We start from the raw sequence: 17,752 nt of genomic DNA, 5'->3' as shown, positions 1-17,752 counted from the left end.
GGAGCTCTGTTTCCAAAAGGGTTATCTAGAGTTTGGACGGACGAAAGAGTCAAAGTAATTGTGAAATTGATAATAGTAAAAACCCTTCTTACTTATTCTGTGAAGATATTATCGTTTTTTAACATTTTTGGCCTCCCTTTATTTTTTCTCGTCCATGAAAAATGGATAGTTTTTTTAATGTGACACACGTTGATTTTCTAACCCCCAAGAAAATTTTAGATGGACAAAATGCAAGAGTGAAAAGACCTTATTAATCCGACTTCCTACCTGTTAGGAGCTCATGTGCAGTGAGGGACAATTGACATACTGGGGCTTAAATATCGTATTTGCGTACACAAAATTATCGATAAAAAGGCAAAAACATAAAAACGCAGATAAGTAGCAGTAGATATGCATGCCCAGGAAATAACACTTTTTACTGTTTTTGATATATAAACTCTTTTCAGCTCCATTAAATCTCAATCACTATATCAATTCCTCGGCTGAGGAAATGCACTTCGATGTTCTACAAACATTCATGGAAAAAGATACCCGCATTCATATATCATCACATAGCCTAGTACAAGATCAATCCATGGCAACAGCCAGAGAAACATAAGAAAGACAAAAAACCACAGTAACACCACAAAATACCAGCAACAGATGGCAAGATGATTTAACTCATTAAACATAGTATGATTTGTCTCAGTACTCGTCTCCCTCGTCACCATCTTCACCCTCAGCCGACTCCGCACCTACCTCCTCATAATCCTTCTCAAGGGCAGCAAGATCCTCACGGGCTTCAGAGAATTCACCTTCCTCCATACCCTCACCAACATACCAGTGCACAAATGCCCTCTTTGCGTACATGAGATCAAATTTGTGATCAATGCGTGAGAATACCTCTGCAACACTGGTAGAATTTGAAATCATGCACACAGCCCTTTGCACTTTGGCAAGATCACCACCCGGAACAACAGTTGGGGGCTGGTAGTTGATGCCACATTTGAATCCAGTCGGGCACCAGTCAACAAATTGGATGGTGCGCTTGGTTTTGATGGTGGCCACAGCTGCATTGACATCCTTGGGGACCACATCACCTCTGTACATCAAACAGCAAGCCATGTACTTGCCGTGTCGTGGATCACACTTGGCCATCATGGATGAAGGCTCAAATGCACTATTAGTGATCTCTGCTACAGAGAGCTGCTCATGGTAGGCCTTCTCAGCTGATATGACAGGGGCATAGGATGAAAGCATGAAGTGGATCCTGGGGTATGGAACCAGGTTAGTCTGGAATTCAGTCACATCCACGTTTAGGGCACCATCAAACCTTAGAGAGGCAGTCAGGGATGAAATCACCTGAATCAGACATTAAAAGTTAGGGCACTAATTGATTCATACGTGAGATAAAGCAAAAAGTGCAATAACATAAGACAAATACCTGAGAAACTAGGCGGTTAAGGTTGGTATAGGTGGGGCGCTCAATATCAAGTGAGCGCCTGCAAATATCATAAATGGCCTCGTTATCAAGAAGCACAGCAACATCAGTGTGTTCCAGGAGAGAGTGCGTGGAGAGGACACTGTTGTAGGGCTCCACCACAGAGGTTGAAACCTGTGGTGAGGGATAGACAGTGAACCCAAGCTTGGATTTTTTGCCATAGTCCACTGACAGTCTTTCTAGTAGAAGTGAGCCCAAACCTGAACCAGTCCCCCCACCCACAGCATTGAAAACCAGGAAGCCTTGCAGACCAGTGCAGTTGTCAGCGAGCTTGCGGATGCGATCCAAGCAAAGATCTACAATCTCCTTGCCAACTGGTACAGAATAGAAACATTAGCCTACAACTTGGGTAAGGAAAGAAGAGAGGGCCAGAAGGGGCACAGAATAATTACTGGTGTAATGGCCACGTGCAAAGTTGTTAGCTGCATCTTCCTTGCCACTGATAAGCTGTTCTGGGTGAAAGAGTTGGCGGTATGTTCCAGTCCTTACTTCATCAATGACAGTGGGCTCAAGATCAACAAAAACTGCACGGGGAACATGCTTCCCAGCACCAGTTTCACTGAAGAAGGTGTTAAAAGCATCATCTCCCCCCCCAATGGTCTTGTCACTTGGCATCTGGCCATCAGGCTGTAAAAGGCATGAAAGCTCAGAAATCTCACGAGTGGAAAATATATAGGAAATAAAGAAATCGAAGAGGACACAATTGGCTATATTAGTGTAAGAGGGTATTTAAAAATACATTATTATTGCACTATATTCCCAACACATTCCTCATCATTTTAAACAAATTGATGCACATCAAGTGAACTGCAGTGCAAAGTATGAAGTACAGACTATAAACTATAAACTATATCAGTCCATATCCTGTGAAAAAATAAGTAGAAAGCTGGAGCTTAGTTTTTCAGTCACAATTTCAATGAACATGGAGGGTACAATGACAAATGGATGTTACATGGAAAACATCAATGGTACAGCTCCTAGCTCCTAAGTGATAGGAATGACATTCAAACAGAGCAATAAAATATATGTTAGTTCAGTCAACAAGAAAAATTGCAGTAAAACAACAGAAAAATGGATGGAATTAAACATGATAGTCTATTTAATTTCAAAACTTGGCAATGAACTACATCGTTTTTCTTTTTTGCATTTCACTAAATTACTAAAAAGGAAAATCCTCAACAAACCAAGAACCATTCAGAGTTGTTAGGCCACCAATTTGACCCGCAAGTTTAAACCATTATGCAATGGTAAGCTGACAATGTATATTAAGATCTAAAGTCCTAACACCCTGCCTCAAGTGCAAACTTTTTTGGGCTTGCATATGATTTCAATAAATTAGGGAAAATAAACAATATAATGAGGTTCAGATTCATGGCCTTCCACGGACTAAGGCTAGGATAACATGATAGAATACCAATTTGACTTATAAACTTAAGAATTAGGCAATGGAGGACTAACAATGAATTTGTCCTTACCAGAATCTCCAATATCCCACACAACCTCTTGCACTGGAGGTGAAGTGCTAAAAGCCTAAAACAGGGTGTTTCCAAAATTTTAGAAAGGAAAATCCAGAAAACTCAAAATATTCCAACCAGACTTTTCTCATCCAAATTTTACAACATTTCCATTAAAAGCTCCCATAAATCCAAATACAAATTTAGTTAACTGGTAGTTGATTCATTCACATCGGCAAACAAATTTTGAAAGAGAAATAAAAAGGAAAAGACCAGTCAATTTAAAACCGCAGTAGAATCAAAGCTAGAGGTATACTTGCATTTCTTAATTTATCTGTAAGATCATTGTAGATAAAGAAAACAGGTCTGAAGGAAAATAGAAAAGACGTCAACGCTACATCTTGAAAACATTCTGAGATCTAAATGATTGAATGGCATGATCCAACCAACATAGCACCTCAAAGTTTACAAAAACCCTAGCGGTAAATGTCTGCTAATGTACGTTACACAACGCAGAAAACCCTAGATCCAGTAAACTGTGATCATAATGCCGACAAAATACAGGTACTCAAGTACTCAAATTAGCATTTCTTCACATCTCTCCAACATTCAACACAGGATCTGGTAGAAATGTTCAGAACATGTAACAGAAACAACAATTCTCTGTCTAAAAATTGGAAGAATTCTAGAACAAATATGATCTAATCGCATCAAATCATTAGCCATTATAAAAATCATAGCAGACTAGCAGTAAGTTCTCGTCATACGGACCATACAACAAAACCAAGATCTAATGAAATACAGGGAAATGGAGTGAAAGAGGAAATTTGAAGGAGAAACCATCGAATTGAAAAACGAAAATGTCGTTTCGTTACCTGAATGCCATGCTCGAGGCAGTATAGTTCCCAGCACGCATTGCCGACCTGAATACCGGCCTGGCCGATGTGAATCGAAATGCACTCTCTCATTTTCAGATACAAAGAAGAAGAAAACGAACGAGAAAAAAAAATGATAAAGGAAACGAAGAAAAGAATGAGAATAGATTTTATCAAGACGCCTCCCCTCCAATTCAAATCCTGGTCTCTGAGAGGGCTCCCGTTTGGGTTTATATAGCGGGAACAAAGATCCGAGTGACTGTGTTAACCGTGGTTAGTTTTACCAAGGGTGAAACACCAGCAATGCATAACCCAATTTAACCCTTGGCTTGTACGCTTGTGGGGTCATCATGGAGTATTAAACGACGTCGGCGGGTGAACCGCGGACCGTGGTATTATTCCTTCTTAGATTAGAAGGCAAGAAAGAGATGATGGGGATGGAGAAACATAGGCTGATGTGCTCTCCCCGCGTGACTTTACTGCGTCATAAATATCAGCACACATTAGTATTAGGGTTTGACCTAGACGTAGGATTTTATGTAAACCTGTAGTAGGTGTTGTTTATTTGGTCCTAAAATTTTGAGTCACACAATAAAAGGTTTCGATTTAGAAGAATGATTGCGACATCCAAATTAATCAAGGAAAAAGGTTTTTCACATGGTAAACCTTTTTTAATTGAGCACACGATTTTAAAATAGTAAGGATCAATAAGCTCGAGAGTAGACAATATTCATGTAAGAATGTTAGGTTTGGTTTGATAAAAGATTTTTAAAATAATTTTGAAAAATAATTTTTTATAATTATTTTATGATGTTTTGTAAATTAAATATTTATTAAAAAATCTAAAACATTTTTAATATGTTTTTTAAATAAATTTTATATGTATATGTTTTATTTTTAATTATATATTATATAATTATTTTTTAAATAAAGGTGAAAATAACTTAAAACAATTAAAAAGCATTTTCTAAAAACACCTTATTTTTTATTTTTAAAAACAAAAAATAAGAAATAATTTTCTAATTATCAAACATATTTTTCTTTTTTCTTTTTTATTTTAAAAAATAAAAAATTATTCTAAAAAACAATTATCAAATAAAACATCATTATTCTAAAGTTCATTACCGTCACAAGCTACTCATCGTCTTAATCACTTATATTTGTATTTATACCATCATTGATAGTTATAATCCTTATAAAGTATTTGTTGGACATAAACATTTAATAAAATAGTGGGAATCCCAAAAAGATTTAATAAACAAATGCAACAAATATCGGAAGTTTAATGGACAGAAATAACTAGTTCTAATCTCTATGATCATCTAATTCTTGTAACTTACGTTTTCTAAGATCCCTAACTTTTTCGAAAGCTAATGATGCAGCCATTTAGACAAGAAGACTGCTGATGCAGCTAAGGTTTCTCTAATTCATTTAAAATCGTTACCAATTAATCTTAATAGGGAGGATAAGCCAAAATTCTGTGTCATGAATTTAGTAGGCTTAATTTCAAGAAACTACTCCAAACCACACTCAGTCATTCATCATGATTAATAGCAACACTGCCTATAGAGGGTTCGGCACATCTGTATCACGACAAATTGGAGAGCCGTGAAGGGAGACCCAACTATAAAAGTACCATGCACTGCTACAATTTTGGAGAATCATTCTGTGCAAGCCAATGTGTGGCCCTTCAGCAATTCAACTACTCTTCTCATGGAGGGCCTTTTCACAGGAAACGCTGCAGTGCATAGAAGAGCCACATCCAAAACTTTCTCAATCTCTTCATAATCACCTGTAGATGGGTTCAGCTTTGGGTCTACAAGCTGATCCAGATCCATACAGCCGCTGCCGCTATTCCCATCACTTCCTTCTGGAGCCGATAATGCAGCCTCTGTTACCCACTTCACTATGTCCCTGTTTTCACCAAAGGAGGGGTCATTGGGCCTTTTCCCAGTTACTAGCTCCATTAACACTACACCAAAACTATACACATCGCTCTTCTCAGTCACCTTCAGCGTGTAAGCGTATTCTGCAGTTGGTCGATTCAACACCAATATAGATTAGCAAGAAAACCATCTTTACATAATATCTAATGATCAAACGAAGATTATCTCAGATTTTTGGGGAAATTGAAAACTAAATATGAGACTGAAACAGAGTGAGAGAGGGCAAACTAAGCTCACCTGGTGCAATGTAGCCATAGGTGCCAGCGACACGAGACATGAACCCGTCACCCTCGCCCACCTCTCGCTTCAGCGTCTTGGCCAGCCCAAAATCAGCTATCCGTGGACTGAACTCCTCGTCCAAGAGTATATTGTAAGACTTCACATCCCGATGGACAATGGCAGGCACGCAGTCGTGGTGCAAATACGCTAGTCCCTGAGCTGCACCAACTGCTATCTTGAACCGCCGGTGCCAATCCAACAAACCTTCACCCTTATCCCCTTGCAACGCCTCACCCAGGCTCCCATTCTCCATGTACTCGTATACCAAAACTCTGAAATCCTCGTCGCTGCAGCTAAACAACAGTTTTACGATATTGCAATGCCGGATTCCTCCCAATGTCTCCACCTCAGATTGGAAAATCGCCTCCGTTTCCGGTTCTCGCCTTCCTCCACAAAGTTTCTTAACCGCTACGGTCCGACCAGTTTTCAGCTTCACTTTGTAGACCCGACCCGACCCACCGGTACCGATGAGGTTTTCGTCCTTTAATGACGCACAAATTTCTTCTTCACTGAACAGGATGGATTGGAATATGGTAGTTTTCCATTGGCCTTTGCGTTTGCCGCCAAATATTTTTGATCTGGTCTTCAAGAACCAGAAGAGTGATCCGAGTAGTATTAATGTAAAAATAGCTAAAACACCAATCAAATACAAGGTGGCGGGTTTGGATCGCGAGCATGGAGGGAGCGGTTTCAGGTTCGGACTGCAGAGATTCGGGTTACCCATCAAACTCTGGAGATAATACTTGTGGCTGAACCCGTCAGGAACTTCACCCCACAGTTGGTTATTGGAAACGTTAAAAATGTTGAGCTTCAACTTCGTTAACTCAGCCGGAATCTCTCCGGTGAGTAAGTTTCCGGCGAGGTCTAGATATGTTAGAACTGGTAAATTTCCGAGCTCCGCGGGAATTTTGCCTCTGAATCTATTACCTGAAAGGTTAATTTCCGTCAGATCGGTCCACGAGCTTACTCTGCTTGGAATCTCACCAGAGAACATATTCTGTTGAAGCTCCAGTTTCTGTAACTTCGTCAAGTCGGTTATACATACAGGGACATCGCCGGAAAATTGATTCCTGCTTCCATCGATAGACACCAGCCTTTTCAAGCCGCATATTTCAGCAGGCAACTTACCCGAAAATTTATTACCAGAGATAAGAAACTTTCTCAGCTTCTGAGCCCCGGATATGGAAGGGGGAATGGAACCTTGGAATCTATTGTTTTCTAGTTGAAGAAGATGTAGCTCAGGCAAACCCCAAAACCTATTAGCCACTTCCCCAGAAAGTTCAGTGTTGAAGATACGTACATAAGATAGAGAATTGCAGTCACTGTACGTCTCCGGCAGATTTCCTGAGAATTGGTTGTTGAATAAGATGAGACGTCGAAGCCTCTTCCTGTAACAAAAAAACAGAGGCAAGTCACCTGTGAAATTGTTACCGGAGATATCAATATCAATCAGAGCAGAACTCCGACCAAGATTTTCCGGCAAAGAGCCTGAAAATCTGTTATTGAAAATCTTCAGCTTATGTAGATTTGGATTTGATGCGAGACTTTCTGGAATTTCCCCATCGAAGAAATTGTCGTTAAGATTAAGCGACTTGAGAGGCATTCCAGCAATCTTTTCCGGCAATTTTCCTGAGAGATTGTTCTGGGACACGTCCAATTGAACTAAAGCTGTCATATTTGATATACTTTCCGGCAGTTCGCCGGAGAGATTGTTGAGGTAGAGCTGTAATCGTTTTACGTTTTTCAATCTGCCTATACTGTCAGGGATCTTACCGGAGAGACCGTTGTTGGCGAGATCGAAATTCGTGGCCGACACGAGACTGCCGACTGATTCAGGTATATCTCCGATGAGGCTCGAGCAAGGAAACCAAAGATTTTCGAGCTTAGTTAGGTTACCAATATTCGAAGGCAGGCGACTGGGCTTGAACGGATTATAAGCTATTTCGAGCCGAGTTAACTCAGTGAGGTTCGTTAAGAATGACGGAATCGAACCGTCGAGGAAGTTTTGACACAATCTCAGGACTTTGAGCGCCGGAAAGCGGCCGAAACTGGCCGGAATCTCGCCGCTGAAGTTGTTGAATGAGAGATCCAAAATCAGCAAGCTACCAAACTCCGGCAAGAACTCCGGCAATTCTCCAGTCAACTCATTTGAAGAGAGATTCAGAGAGTGGAGATGAAAGCAGGGGGAAACTAACTCTGAAGAGAGACTACCATTAAGATAATTATCAGCAAGAGAGAGGTTCTGAAGTGTCTGAATCCTGCAGAACCCTGAAGGAAAGCCACCAGAAACACCAAACCCAGACAAATCGATGGAAACGACGGCATGTGTTTTGTAATCACAAGCAATACCAGTCCATTTGCAGGGATCATCACTGGTGGGAACCCAGTCTCCCAGTCTACCCTCCGGGTCATCAAGCCCGCTATTCTTGATCTGAATCAGAATATCGGCGTCCCTGTTCAGAGAAATCACCAGAGAAACAAAACCCGAAAAGAAGAAGAAGACTAGCAGCAGGCGCAGAGTCATGTTCCAGAGAGCTCTGGGAGTGAGAAGAAGAATAAGCATTGGCTTTAGAGGGCTTGGGGTTGAGGAAACGGATGGGTTCATTGCATGGAAATGGTGACAAGTAGAGTTCCTCCGGGAATCGCAGTTTCGGGCGGCTCACATGGAAATTACTATTGCAGGAAGCAGAACATGGTCTTTGGGAAAATGGGTGAGCACAGTGCTTTACGGATAACATGCAAGATATTAGGTTAGGTACAATTACGCGTTTAAGGCCAAAATAGTGCTTTTTAAGAATAAAATAATCAAAATAATATTTACTTACCAATCTAACCTTTTTTATCACGACGATCCACGTGACTGTTTTTTATTTTTTAATGTAAAAAAATCGATGAATGACTTCCCAAATGATTTAACATCCTAAAAACGGTTTCTAACATTTTTAATACTCACAAGGATAAAAAAAAATTCAAGTATTAAAATATTAAAAATATTTTTTAAAATCATTTCTAAACCAACTCTTAATTATCTTAACTTCAATTTTTTGATTTACTAAATATAAAAAGTTGCTTATACTAATTAAAAAATTATTAATAAATATAGAAAATATTTTTTGTTTGAATCTCCATATGAGTACATTAATAATTATAAAAATAAAAATATAACTAAAATGATATTTAAAATAGAAATATAATCAGAATAATATAAAAAGAATTAAGAGTTTGTTTAATAATGATTGTAAAAAACGCTTTTAATCTAAAAATTATCTTTGAAAACGCTTTTAAAAATATTTCTCTTAACAAAACTTTGAAAAAAAGTACTTATTAAAAATACTTCAAATAAAAATACTAGCAAACACATTTTAAAATCAATAATCCACTCAATAAAAAAAAAATATTTATTTTAATAAAAAAATTAAAAGAATATATTAATTGTTATTGTAATTTTTTTATATAAAAGATAGAGTGAAAGAAGAATAAAATTGATAATTCACTTGAGGATTGTTTATTTTGATAAAATATTAAAGGAATATATCATTATTATAGTAAGTTTTTTTTTTCTTTTCTTTTATTATTCCATATAGGAATCAATTAAATTTATAAAAAATCTACCCCATTTGAAATAATTTCTATGAGGAAATTTTATCATTAAAAACTATTAAAATAAAATAAATAAGGAAAAAAAAATGATATACGTACGAGAAGAGAAGAGAGTAAATGAATAATCATATTCATTTGAAAATAGGATAGAAAAATATAATATATGGTAATACTTACTTTAAAAAAAATGTAATATATTTGGTATTATTTTTAAATCATTTTATAATCTATAATTTAGAAAATAATATTTATTTTTTGAAATTTTAGTGAATTTATGAGGTCAATTTGAAATTTCGGGATTTGGAGGATTGTTGATGGTTTTAGCGTAATATCTCACATTAAGTAGAAAAGGAAGTTTCTTAGTGGGTTCTCACATTAAGTACAAAAGGAAGTTTCTTAGTGGGTTCTTCGGGTACACACGCATTTTAGAAAATAGAGTTGACTGGAGTTGCATGTCATTAAAAATTAGTACTAGAGTTTGACCTAGATTTAGGACTTTATCTGACCCTGTGATACTACTCTTTGCTTGCCCCTAAATCTCAAGGAATATGAATGAAAAGTTTCCATCTTGAGGAATGATTGTATTACCTCAAATTAATTATGGTAAAAGTTTTTCATGTTATATATGTTGTGTGTTGTTTTAAATGATCATGTCATTTTTTAAATAGTAAGAATCTATCATATCAATAATAGGCAATATTTAGGTAAAAATATTAAATTTTATTTTATAAGTGTTTTTTAAAACAGTTTTAAAAAGTAATTTTTGAAAACTGTTTTATGATATTTGATAAAATAAATGTCAGTTTAAGAATCTAAAATGTTTTAACCTGTTTTTTTATATTTTTAGCTATGTTTTAAAAATAATTGTTATATGCAAAGTTTTATTTTTAATCTTCTTCTATATTTAAAATAACCCTAAAAAATAAATTAAAATAATTAAAAAGCGTTATTTGAAAACCTCTTAGTTTTTGTTTTTAAAAATAGAAATTAAATTTTTTATTATCAAGCATATTTTCTTACTTTTTTATTTTGAAAAACAGAAAATTAACCTAAAAAGCAGATATAAAATATAGCTTTTTTTAAAAAAAAAAATCTTATTCTATATCTGACCAATTAAATATTATCGTAAACAACTAGCTAGCTTGAATTTTGTACCGAAGTCAACACTTTGTCAGAAGGTCTAAGTTTGGAAATGAAGTTTAATTTTGAAACATACAAGCTAGAATTTGGATACTTGAATTCTTTGAAATTGAGTATGGAATTGAAAATGTATGATAAAGTCTTACCATGTCCCACTGAAAAAAATATAAAGTTAATTAGAGTCACAAGCTACTCCGTCATGAATTCTGAGCCAAGCTCCTCTGTCATGAATTCTGAGCCAAGCTCCTCTGTCATGAATTCTGAGGTGAATGTAGTAGGCTTAATTTCAAGAAACAAGTACAAACCATACTCACTAATTCATCAAGATTAATGGCAACGCTGCTTATAGAGGGTTTGGCACATCTGTATCACAAAAAAACTGGAGGGCTGTGAAGGGAAACCAAGTATAAAACTACCATGCACTGCTACAATTTTGGAGAATCATTCTGTGAGAGCCAATGTGTGGCCCTTCAGCAATTCAACTACTCTTCTCATGGAGGGCCTGTTCATGGGAAACGCTGCAGTGCATAGAAGAGCCACATCCAAAACTTTCTCAATCTCTTCATAATCACCTGTAGATGGGTTCAGCCTTGGGTCTACAAGCTGATCCAGATCCATACAGCCGCTGCAGCCATTCCCATCACTTCCTTCTGGAGCCGATAATGCAGCCTCTGTTACCCACTTCACTATGTCCCTGTTTTCACCAAAGGAGGGGTCATTGGGCCTTTTCCCAGTTACTAGCTCCATTAATACAACACCAAAACTATACACGTCGCTCTTCTCAGTCACCTTCAGCGTGTAAGCGTATTCTGCAGTTGGTCGATTCAACACCAACATAGATTAGCAAGATAACCATCTTTACATAATATCTATGATCAAACGAAGATTATCTCAGATGTTTGGGAATTTGAAAACTAAACATGAGACTGAAACAGAGTGAGAGAGGGCAAACTAAGCTCACCTGGTGCAATGTAGCCATAGGAGCCAGCGACACGAGACATGAGCTCATCGCTTTCGCCCACCTCGCGGTGCAGCGTCTTGGCCAGCCCAAAATCAGCTATACGTGGACTGAACTCCTCGTCCAAGAGTATATTGTTAGACTTTACATCCCGGTGCACGATGGCCGGCACGCAGTCGTGGTGCAAATACGCCAGTCCCTGAGCTGCACCAACTGCTATCTTGAACCGCCGGTGCCAATCCAACAAACCTTCACCCTTATCCCCATGCAACACCTCACCCAAGCTCCCATTCTCCATGTACTCGTATACCAAAACTCTGAAATCCTCGTCGCTGCAGCTAAACAACAGTTTTACGATATTGCAATGCCGGATTCCTCCCAATGTCTCCACCTCAGATTGGAAAATGGCTTCCGTTTCTGGTTCTCGCCTGCCTCCACAAAGTTTCTTAACCGCTATGGTCTGACCAGTTTTCAGCTTCACTCTGTAGACCTGACCCGACCCACCGGTACCGACGAGGTTTTCGTCCTTTAATGATGAGGAAATTTCCTCTTCATTGAACCGAATGGATTGGAATATGGTAGTTTTCCATTGGCGATTGGGTTTGTCGCCAAATATTTTTGATCTGGTCTTCAAGAACCAGAAGAGTGATCCGAGTAGAAGTATTAATGTAAAAATGGCTAAAACACCAATCAAATACAAGGTGATGGGTTTGGATCGCGAGCATGGAGGGAGCGGTTTCAGGTTCGGACTGCACAGATTCGGGTTACCCATCAAACTCTGGAGATAATACTTGTGGCTGAACCCGATTGGGACTTCACCCGACAGTAGGTTGTTGGAAACGTTAAATATGTTGAGCTTTAACTTCGTTAACTCCACCGGAATCTCTCCGGTGAGAAAGTTGCCGGCGAGGTCTAGGTACGTTAGAACTGGTAAATTTCCGAGCTCCGCGGGAATTTCGCCTGTGAATCTATTACCTGCAAGGTTCAATTCCGTCAGATCAGTCCACGAGCTTACTCTGCTTGGAATCCCTCCAGATAACATGTTCTGTTGAAGCTCCAGATTCTGTAGCTTCTTCAAGTCGGTTATACACACAGGGACATCGCCGGAAAACTGATTCCTGCTTCCATCGAAGGACATCAGCCTTTTCAAGCCGCATATATCAGCAGGCAACTTATCCGAAAATTTGTTACCAGAGATAAGAAAGTTTGTCAGCTTCTGAGCTCCGGATATGGAAGGAGGAATGGAACCTTGGAATCTATTGTTTTCTAATTGAAGAAAATGTAGCTCAGGCAAACCCCAAAACCTATTAGGCACTTCTCCAGAAAGTTCAGTGCTGAAGATACGTACATAAGATAGAGAATTGCAGTCACCGTACGTCTCCGGCAGATTTCCTGAGAATTGGTTGTTGAATAAGATGAGACGTCGAAGCCTCTTCCTGTAACATAAAAACGGAGGCAAGTCACCTGTGAAATTGTTACCAGAGACATCAATATCAATCAGAGCAGAATTCCGACCAAGATTTTCTGGCAAAGAGCCGGAAAATCTGTTATTGAAGATCTTCAGCTCATGTAGATTTGGATTTGATGCTAGACTTTCCGGAATCTCCCCATCGAAGAAATTATCGTTAAGATTAAGCGACTTGAGAGGCATTCCTGCGATCTTCTCCGGCAATTTTCCTGAGAGATTGTTCTGGGACGCGTCCAATTGAACTAAAGCTGTCATATTTGAGATACTTTCCGGCAGTTCGCCGGAGAGATTGTTGAGGTAGAGCTCTATTTGTATTACGTTTTTCAATCTGCCAATACTGTCAGGGATCTTACCGGAGAGACTGTTGTTGGAGAGATCGAAATTCGTGACCGACACGAGACTGCCGACTGATTCAGGTATGTCTCCGATGAGGCTCGAGCAAGGAAACCAAAGATTTTCGAGCTTAGTTAGGTTACCTATATTCGAAGGCAAGCGACTGGGCTTGAACGGATTATAAGCTATTTCGAGCCGAGTTAACTCAGTGAGGTTCGTTAAGAATGACGGAATCGAACCGTCGAGGAGGTTTTGACACAATCTCAGGACTTTGAGCGCCGGAAAGCGGCCGAAACTGGCCGGAATCTCGCCGCTGAAGTTGTTGAATGAGAGATCCAAAATCAGCAAGCTACCAAACTCCGGCACGAACTCCGGCAATTCTCCAGTCAACTCATTTGAAGAGAGATTCAGAGAGTGGAGATGAAAGCAGGGGGAAACTAACTCTGATGTGAGACTACCATTAAGATTATTATCAGCGAGAGAGAGGTTCTGGAGTGTCTGAATCCTGCAGAACCCTGAAGGAAAGCCACCAGAAACACCAAACCCAGACAAATCGATGGAAACAACGGCATGTGTTTTGTAATCACAAGCAATACCAGTCCATTTGCAGGGATCATCACTGGTGGGAACCCAGTCCCCCAGTCCGGCGTATGGGTCATCAAGCCCGCTATTCTTGACCCGAATCAGAATATCGGCGTCCCTGTTCAGAGAAATCACCGGAGAAACAAAACCCAAAAAGAAGAAGAAGACTAGCAGCAGGCGAAGAGTCATGTTCCAGAGAGCTCTGGGAGTGAGAAGTAGAATAAGCATTGGCTTTAGAGGGCTTGGAGTTGAGGAAACGGATGGGTTCATTGCATGGAAATGGTGACAAGTAGAGTTCCTCCGGGAATCGCAGTTTCGGGCGGCTCACATGGAAATTACGGTTGCTATTGCAGGAAGCAGAGCATGGTCTTTGGGAAAATGCGTGAGCACAGTGCTTTACCGATAACATACAAGATAACATAGCAATTAGGTTAGGTATAATTACAGCTCAGGGAACGTGATTCCCCTTTTTGCCAAGCGACAATGACAAAAAGAAACTGCGCTCGTCTCATGCTCCTGAATCCGGAAAGTTAGAAACCACTCACCTAGTCACCTTCATGGGCAGGACTGACCGACTGAGTGAACGAAGGCAGGCTATGAGATCTCATCTTTTGTGGGGAACAGGAAATGTAGCTATTGTATTTTTTGCCCTTTGATTGTTTAGAATTCTAATGAAACTTAAACTAAACCGATCAATCGCTTCCCAAATGACTTAATTATCCTAAATCCACCTTTCGATCTACTTAATATTGAAAGTTGCTTATGCAAACTTAAAAATTATTATTAAATATAGACAAATATTTCTTGTTTGAAGTTCCGAGTACATTATCGATTCTAAAAATAGAAATAAAACTAAAATTGTATAAAGTGGTATTTCAAGCAGAATAATATAAATGAAATTAAGAGTTCATGATTCTAGTAATTATTTTTAATGGATTACAAATACTTTTTAGAATTATTATTATTATGGTCCAACATACGCTTTAAGAATCCAGGTATTCTAGAAAGAGCTTTGAGTTAAAAAACGCTTTTACAAATACTTTTAAATTTTTGAAAAATCACTTATAAGATTTCAAAATTAATTATAATATTTTCTTAAAAAATATTAGATATAGAATTTTCTTAAAAATATTTATAAAAAAAACATTTTCAGTAAAATCACTTTCAAATAAAATGCCATAAAAAAACACCTAAAATGAACGACCCACTCAATAAAAGAATTATTTATTTTAATAAAAAATTAAAGAAATATATTTTTTATTATAGTAATTTTTATATAAAAAATAGAGATATGAGTAGAAGGATAGAAGCAAGAATAAATTTGATAATTCCCTCAAATAAGAGAATTGTTTATTTTGATAATATATTATAGCAAGTTCTTTTTTTTCTTTTGTGAATCAATTAAATTGGAAAAGAAAATCTATACCCATTTGAAATAATATCTTTGAGCAAATTTTACCATTAAAAACTACTAACATAAAAAACATAAAGAAAAGCAAGAAGTGAGTGAAAGGGATAAGCAAGATTAGATTCTCTATGAAAATTGTTTTTTAAAAATATTTTTTAATATTTTATAAAATAAATGTATATTTTTGGTTTCTATCAAGGTATTCAATTTGATCAAATCGAGTGACCCCCCACCACCAATAGGATGATCGAATTTGGGGAGACGCAACAGGGGAGGTTGCTGATATATTATTTTAACTTTCCTCTAAAGGGAGGCTGAGACTTGGAACTTTGAACTTGGGAAAGGTAGGATTACAGGGATCTTAATTATTTATTTAATACATATGCTGCTTGGGAAGTAACAGCAGGCCAAGCAGTCTGCGTCACCGTGAAGAATCAATCGCTTGGAAGTTGGATCAGAAGCTGTCAATCTTTTTGGCCCCCAAGGCCCTGTTTGCTGCATATGGAGTGGGAAGGTAGCTGTCTCGAATGGCAAATGCCAAGAAAATGGTGGGTTCTCTTTTCCCACAAATAGGATTACTTCCCTTCTTAACCACACTGAATATCTCAGAAAATGATTGTGAATCAACTGAGACAGCTATTATCAATGATGGCTGAAAGGATCAATTTTCAGTGCCCATATGCTTAAAAGATCGGATTAATGGAGCAAAGCAAGTATTCGCCTGGATTATGGCTCCACGAAGAAATAAAATAAAATGTTGATTCGTCTCTTCTCTTTGTGTGCATCTGTCTCAGCCATTACAATCAGAACAAATTCTCCGTGACACCTCGACTCGAGGTTGTTGAACTAACATTATCCCTTTTGGCTTATGGGTCCCAGTCTCCCCAACTTCTACTTTTAGGTACGTAGAGAACACGCGGGCATCCCATTTCCAACATATAAAAAAACATGAGTTTTGGTTCAAAATACCCATTTATATATATAAAAAAATATAATATCTAATCGGCATCTTTAGGATCACGTAAGAACCATGTCATAGAAATGTATATATTTTTTTCTATAATTTTTGTTAAAAGTCTTAATTAGTAACCGAATTTTCATTTTTTAAGTGAAACCTCAATTGATAATTGAGACTTCATTTTTTGAACTAAAGTCTCAATTGTCAATTGAGGTTTCAATTAATTTTTTTTAAATTAAAAACTATTAAATTATAATTTATTATCAAAATTAAAAATAGATACTTTAATAATAAATTAGTTGTTAGTCCATTACCTCGTTAGTGTCAACATTATTACAACCTCCTACATTTTTATCCTCATGATTAGTATAATCACTCATCTCTTCAGACTTACAATCAATACAAGCTCCCACCTCTTCAAACCCATTATCAGTGTAATCTCCTACCTTTTCAGACCTACCATCAGTATAACCCTCTATTTTTTGAGACCTATTTTCAGTTAAATTCCCTACTTCCTCGGACCAACCATTAATACAACCCCCTATTTAGATCTACCTCCATTACAACCCCTTACCTTTTCAGACCCATCATCAGTGCAATCCACTACCTATTCAGACCCACTTTCAGTGTTTGTTACTCTATATGTTGATTCCCTTTCATTGCACCTAGATGTTTCCTTAGCTACTCCACTAGGACCTGAGTTTAGGACATTAATTCTACCATCACCAAAGCCATTTATATTTGTCCATATACCTATGTAGACTGACACATCTACTTAGCTAGATTTACTCCCAACCATTCCGAAGGGTAGGCGTGACCTATATCAACCCAGATTGCTACCTTTATCACCACTTCTATTTCCAACTCCAACTCTATCACAAACATGTTCTTCATGTATCACATGTAGTATCTGTTATAGTTAGAGAAGAGCGACCAAAAAGGAAGAGAGTACAAGCTACACATAGATTCTCTTCTTATGGAGGCATGTGAGATTATATATGTTTTTTTTCACTATATAAATGTTTAGTGAGTATTTTTTGTGACTTTAATGAAACTATTAAAAATTACATTTTGTAGTAGACATTTTCTAATTAATTTCATCAACTAATTTTGTCAAAAAATCTATATATGGCAACTTAAGAGTATACTATTATTTCAATAAAAATAAATTTGTCATAATACAAATAAATTAATATCTCAAAAAACAACAAATTAAATATCTTAAATTCATAAATTATACAATTTATATCTTATTTATATCTTATTTATAT

General features: G+C 37.5%; 3 protein-coding genes across 3 annotated transcripts; all 3 read right to left on the bottom strand.

The window, feature by feature from the left end:
* Positions 1-397: 397 nt before the first annotated feature.
* On the bottom strand, positions 398-4,304 carry LOC100854977 (tubulin alpha chain). Its single transcript, XM_059738608.1, has 4 exons — positions 3,810-4,304; positions 1,873-2,107; positions 1,424-1,794; positions 398-1,341 (listed from the first exon to the last, which is right to left on the bottom strand). Exons 1-4 carry the CDS (start codon positions 3,900-3,902, stop codon positions 685-687), a joined length of 1,356 nt encoding a protein of 451 aa, XP_059594591.1. The 5' UTR covers positions 3,903-4,304; the 3' UTR covers positions 398-684.
* Positions 4,305-5,324: 1,020 nt separating this feature from the next.
* LOC100242284 (LRR receptor-like serine/threonine-protein kinase HSL2) lies at positions 5,325-8,767 on the bottom strand. Its single transcript, XM_059738607.1, has 2 exons — positions 5,993-8,767; positions 5,325-5,838 (listed from the first exon to the last, which is right to left on the bottom strand). Exons 1-2 carry the CDS (start codon positions 8,637-8,639, stop codon positions 5,471-5,473), a joined length of 3,015 nt encoding a protein of 1,004 aa, XP_059594590.1. The 5' UTR covers positions 8,640-8,767; the 3' UTR covers positions 5,325-5,470.
* Positions 8,768-10,873: 2,106 nt separating this feature from the next.
* Positions 10,874-14,753, bottom strand: LOC100247421 (LRR receptor-like serine/threonine-protein kinase HSL2). The gene is made up of 2 exons (XM_002263115.5): positions 11,736-14,753; positions 10,874-11,583 (listed from the first exon to the last, which is right to left on the bottom strand). Exons 1-2 carry the CDS (start codon positions 14,383-14,385, stop codon positions 11,216-11,218), a joined length of 3,018 nt encoding a protein of 1,005 aa, XP_002263151.3. The 5' UTR covers positions 14,386-14,753; the 3' UTR covers positions 10,874-11,215.
* Between the last annotated feature and the right edge of the window lie 2,999 nt (positions 14,754-17,752).

The sequence above is a fragment of the Vitis vinifera genome, chromosome 7 (genome assembly GCF_030704535.1).
Source record: "Vitis vinifera cultivar Pinot Noir 40024 chromosome 7, ASM3070453v1".
Taxonomy (NCBI): Eukaryota; Viridiplantae; Streptophyta; class Magnoliopsida; order Vitales; family Vitaceae; genus Vitis; species Vitis vinifera.
Note: the sequence above shows the minus strand (reverse complement) of the source record. Positions and strands in the feature narration are given on the sequence as shown.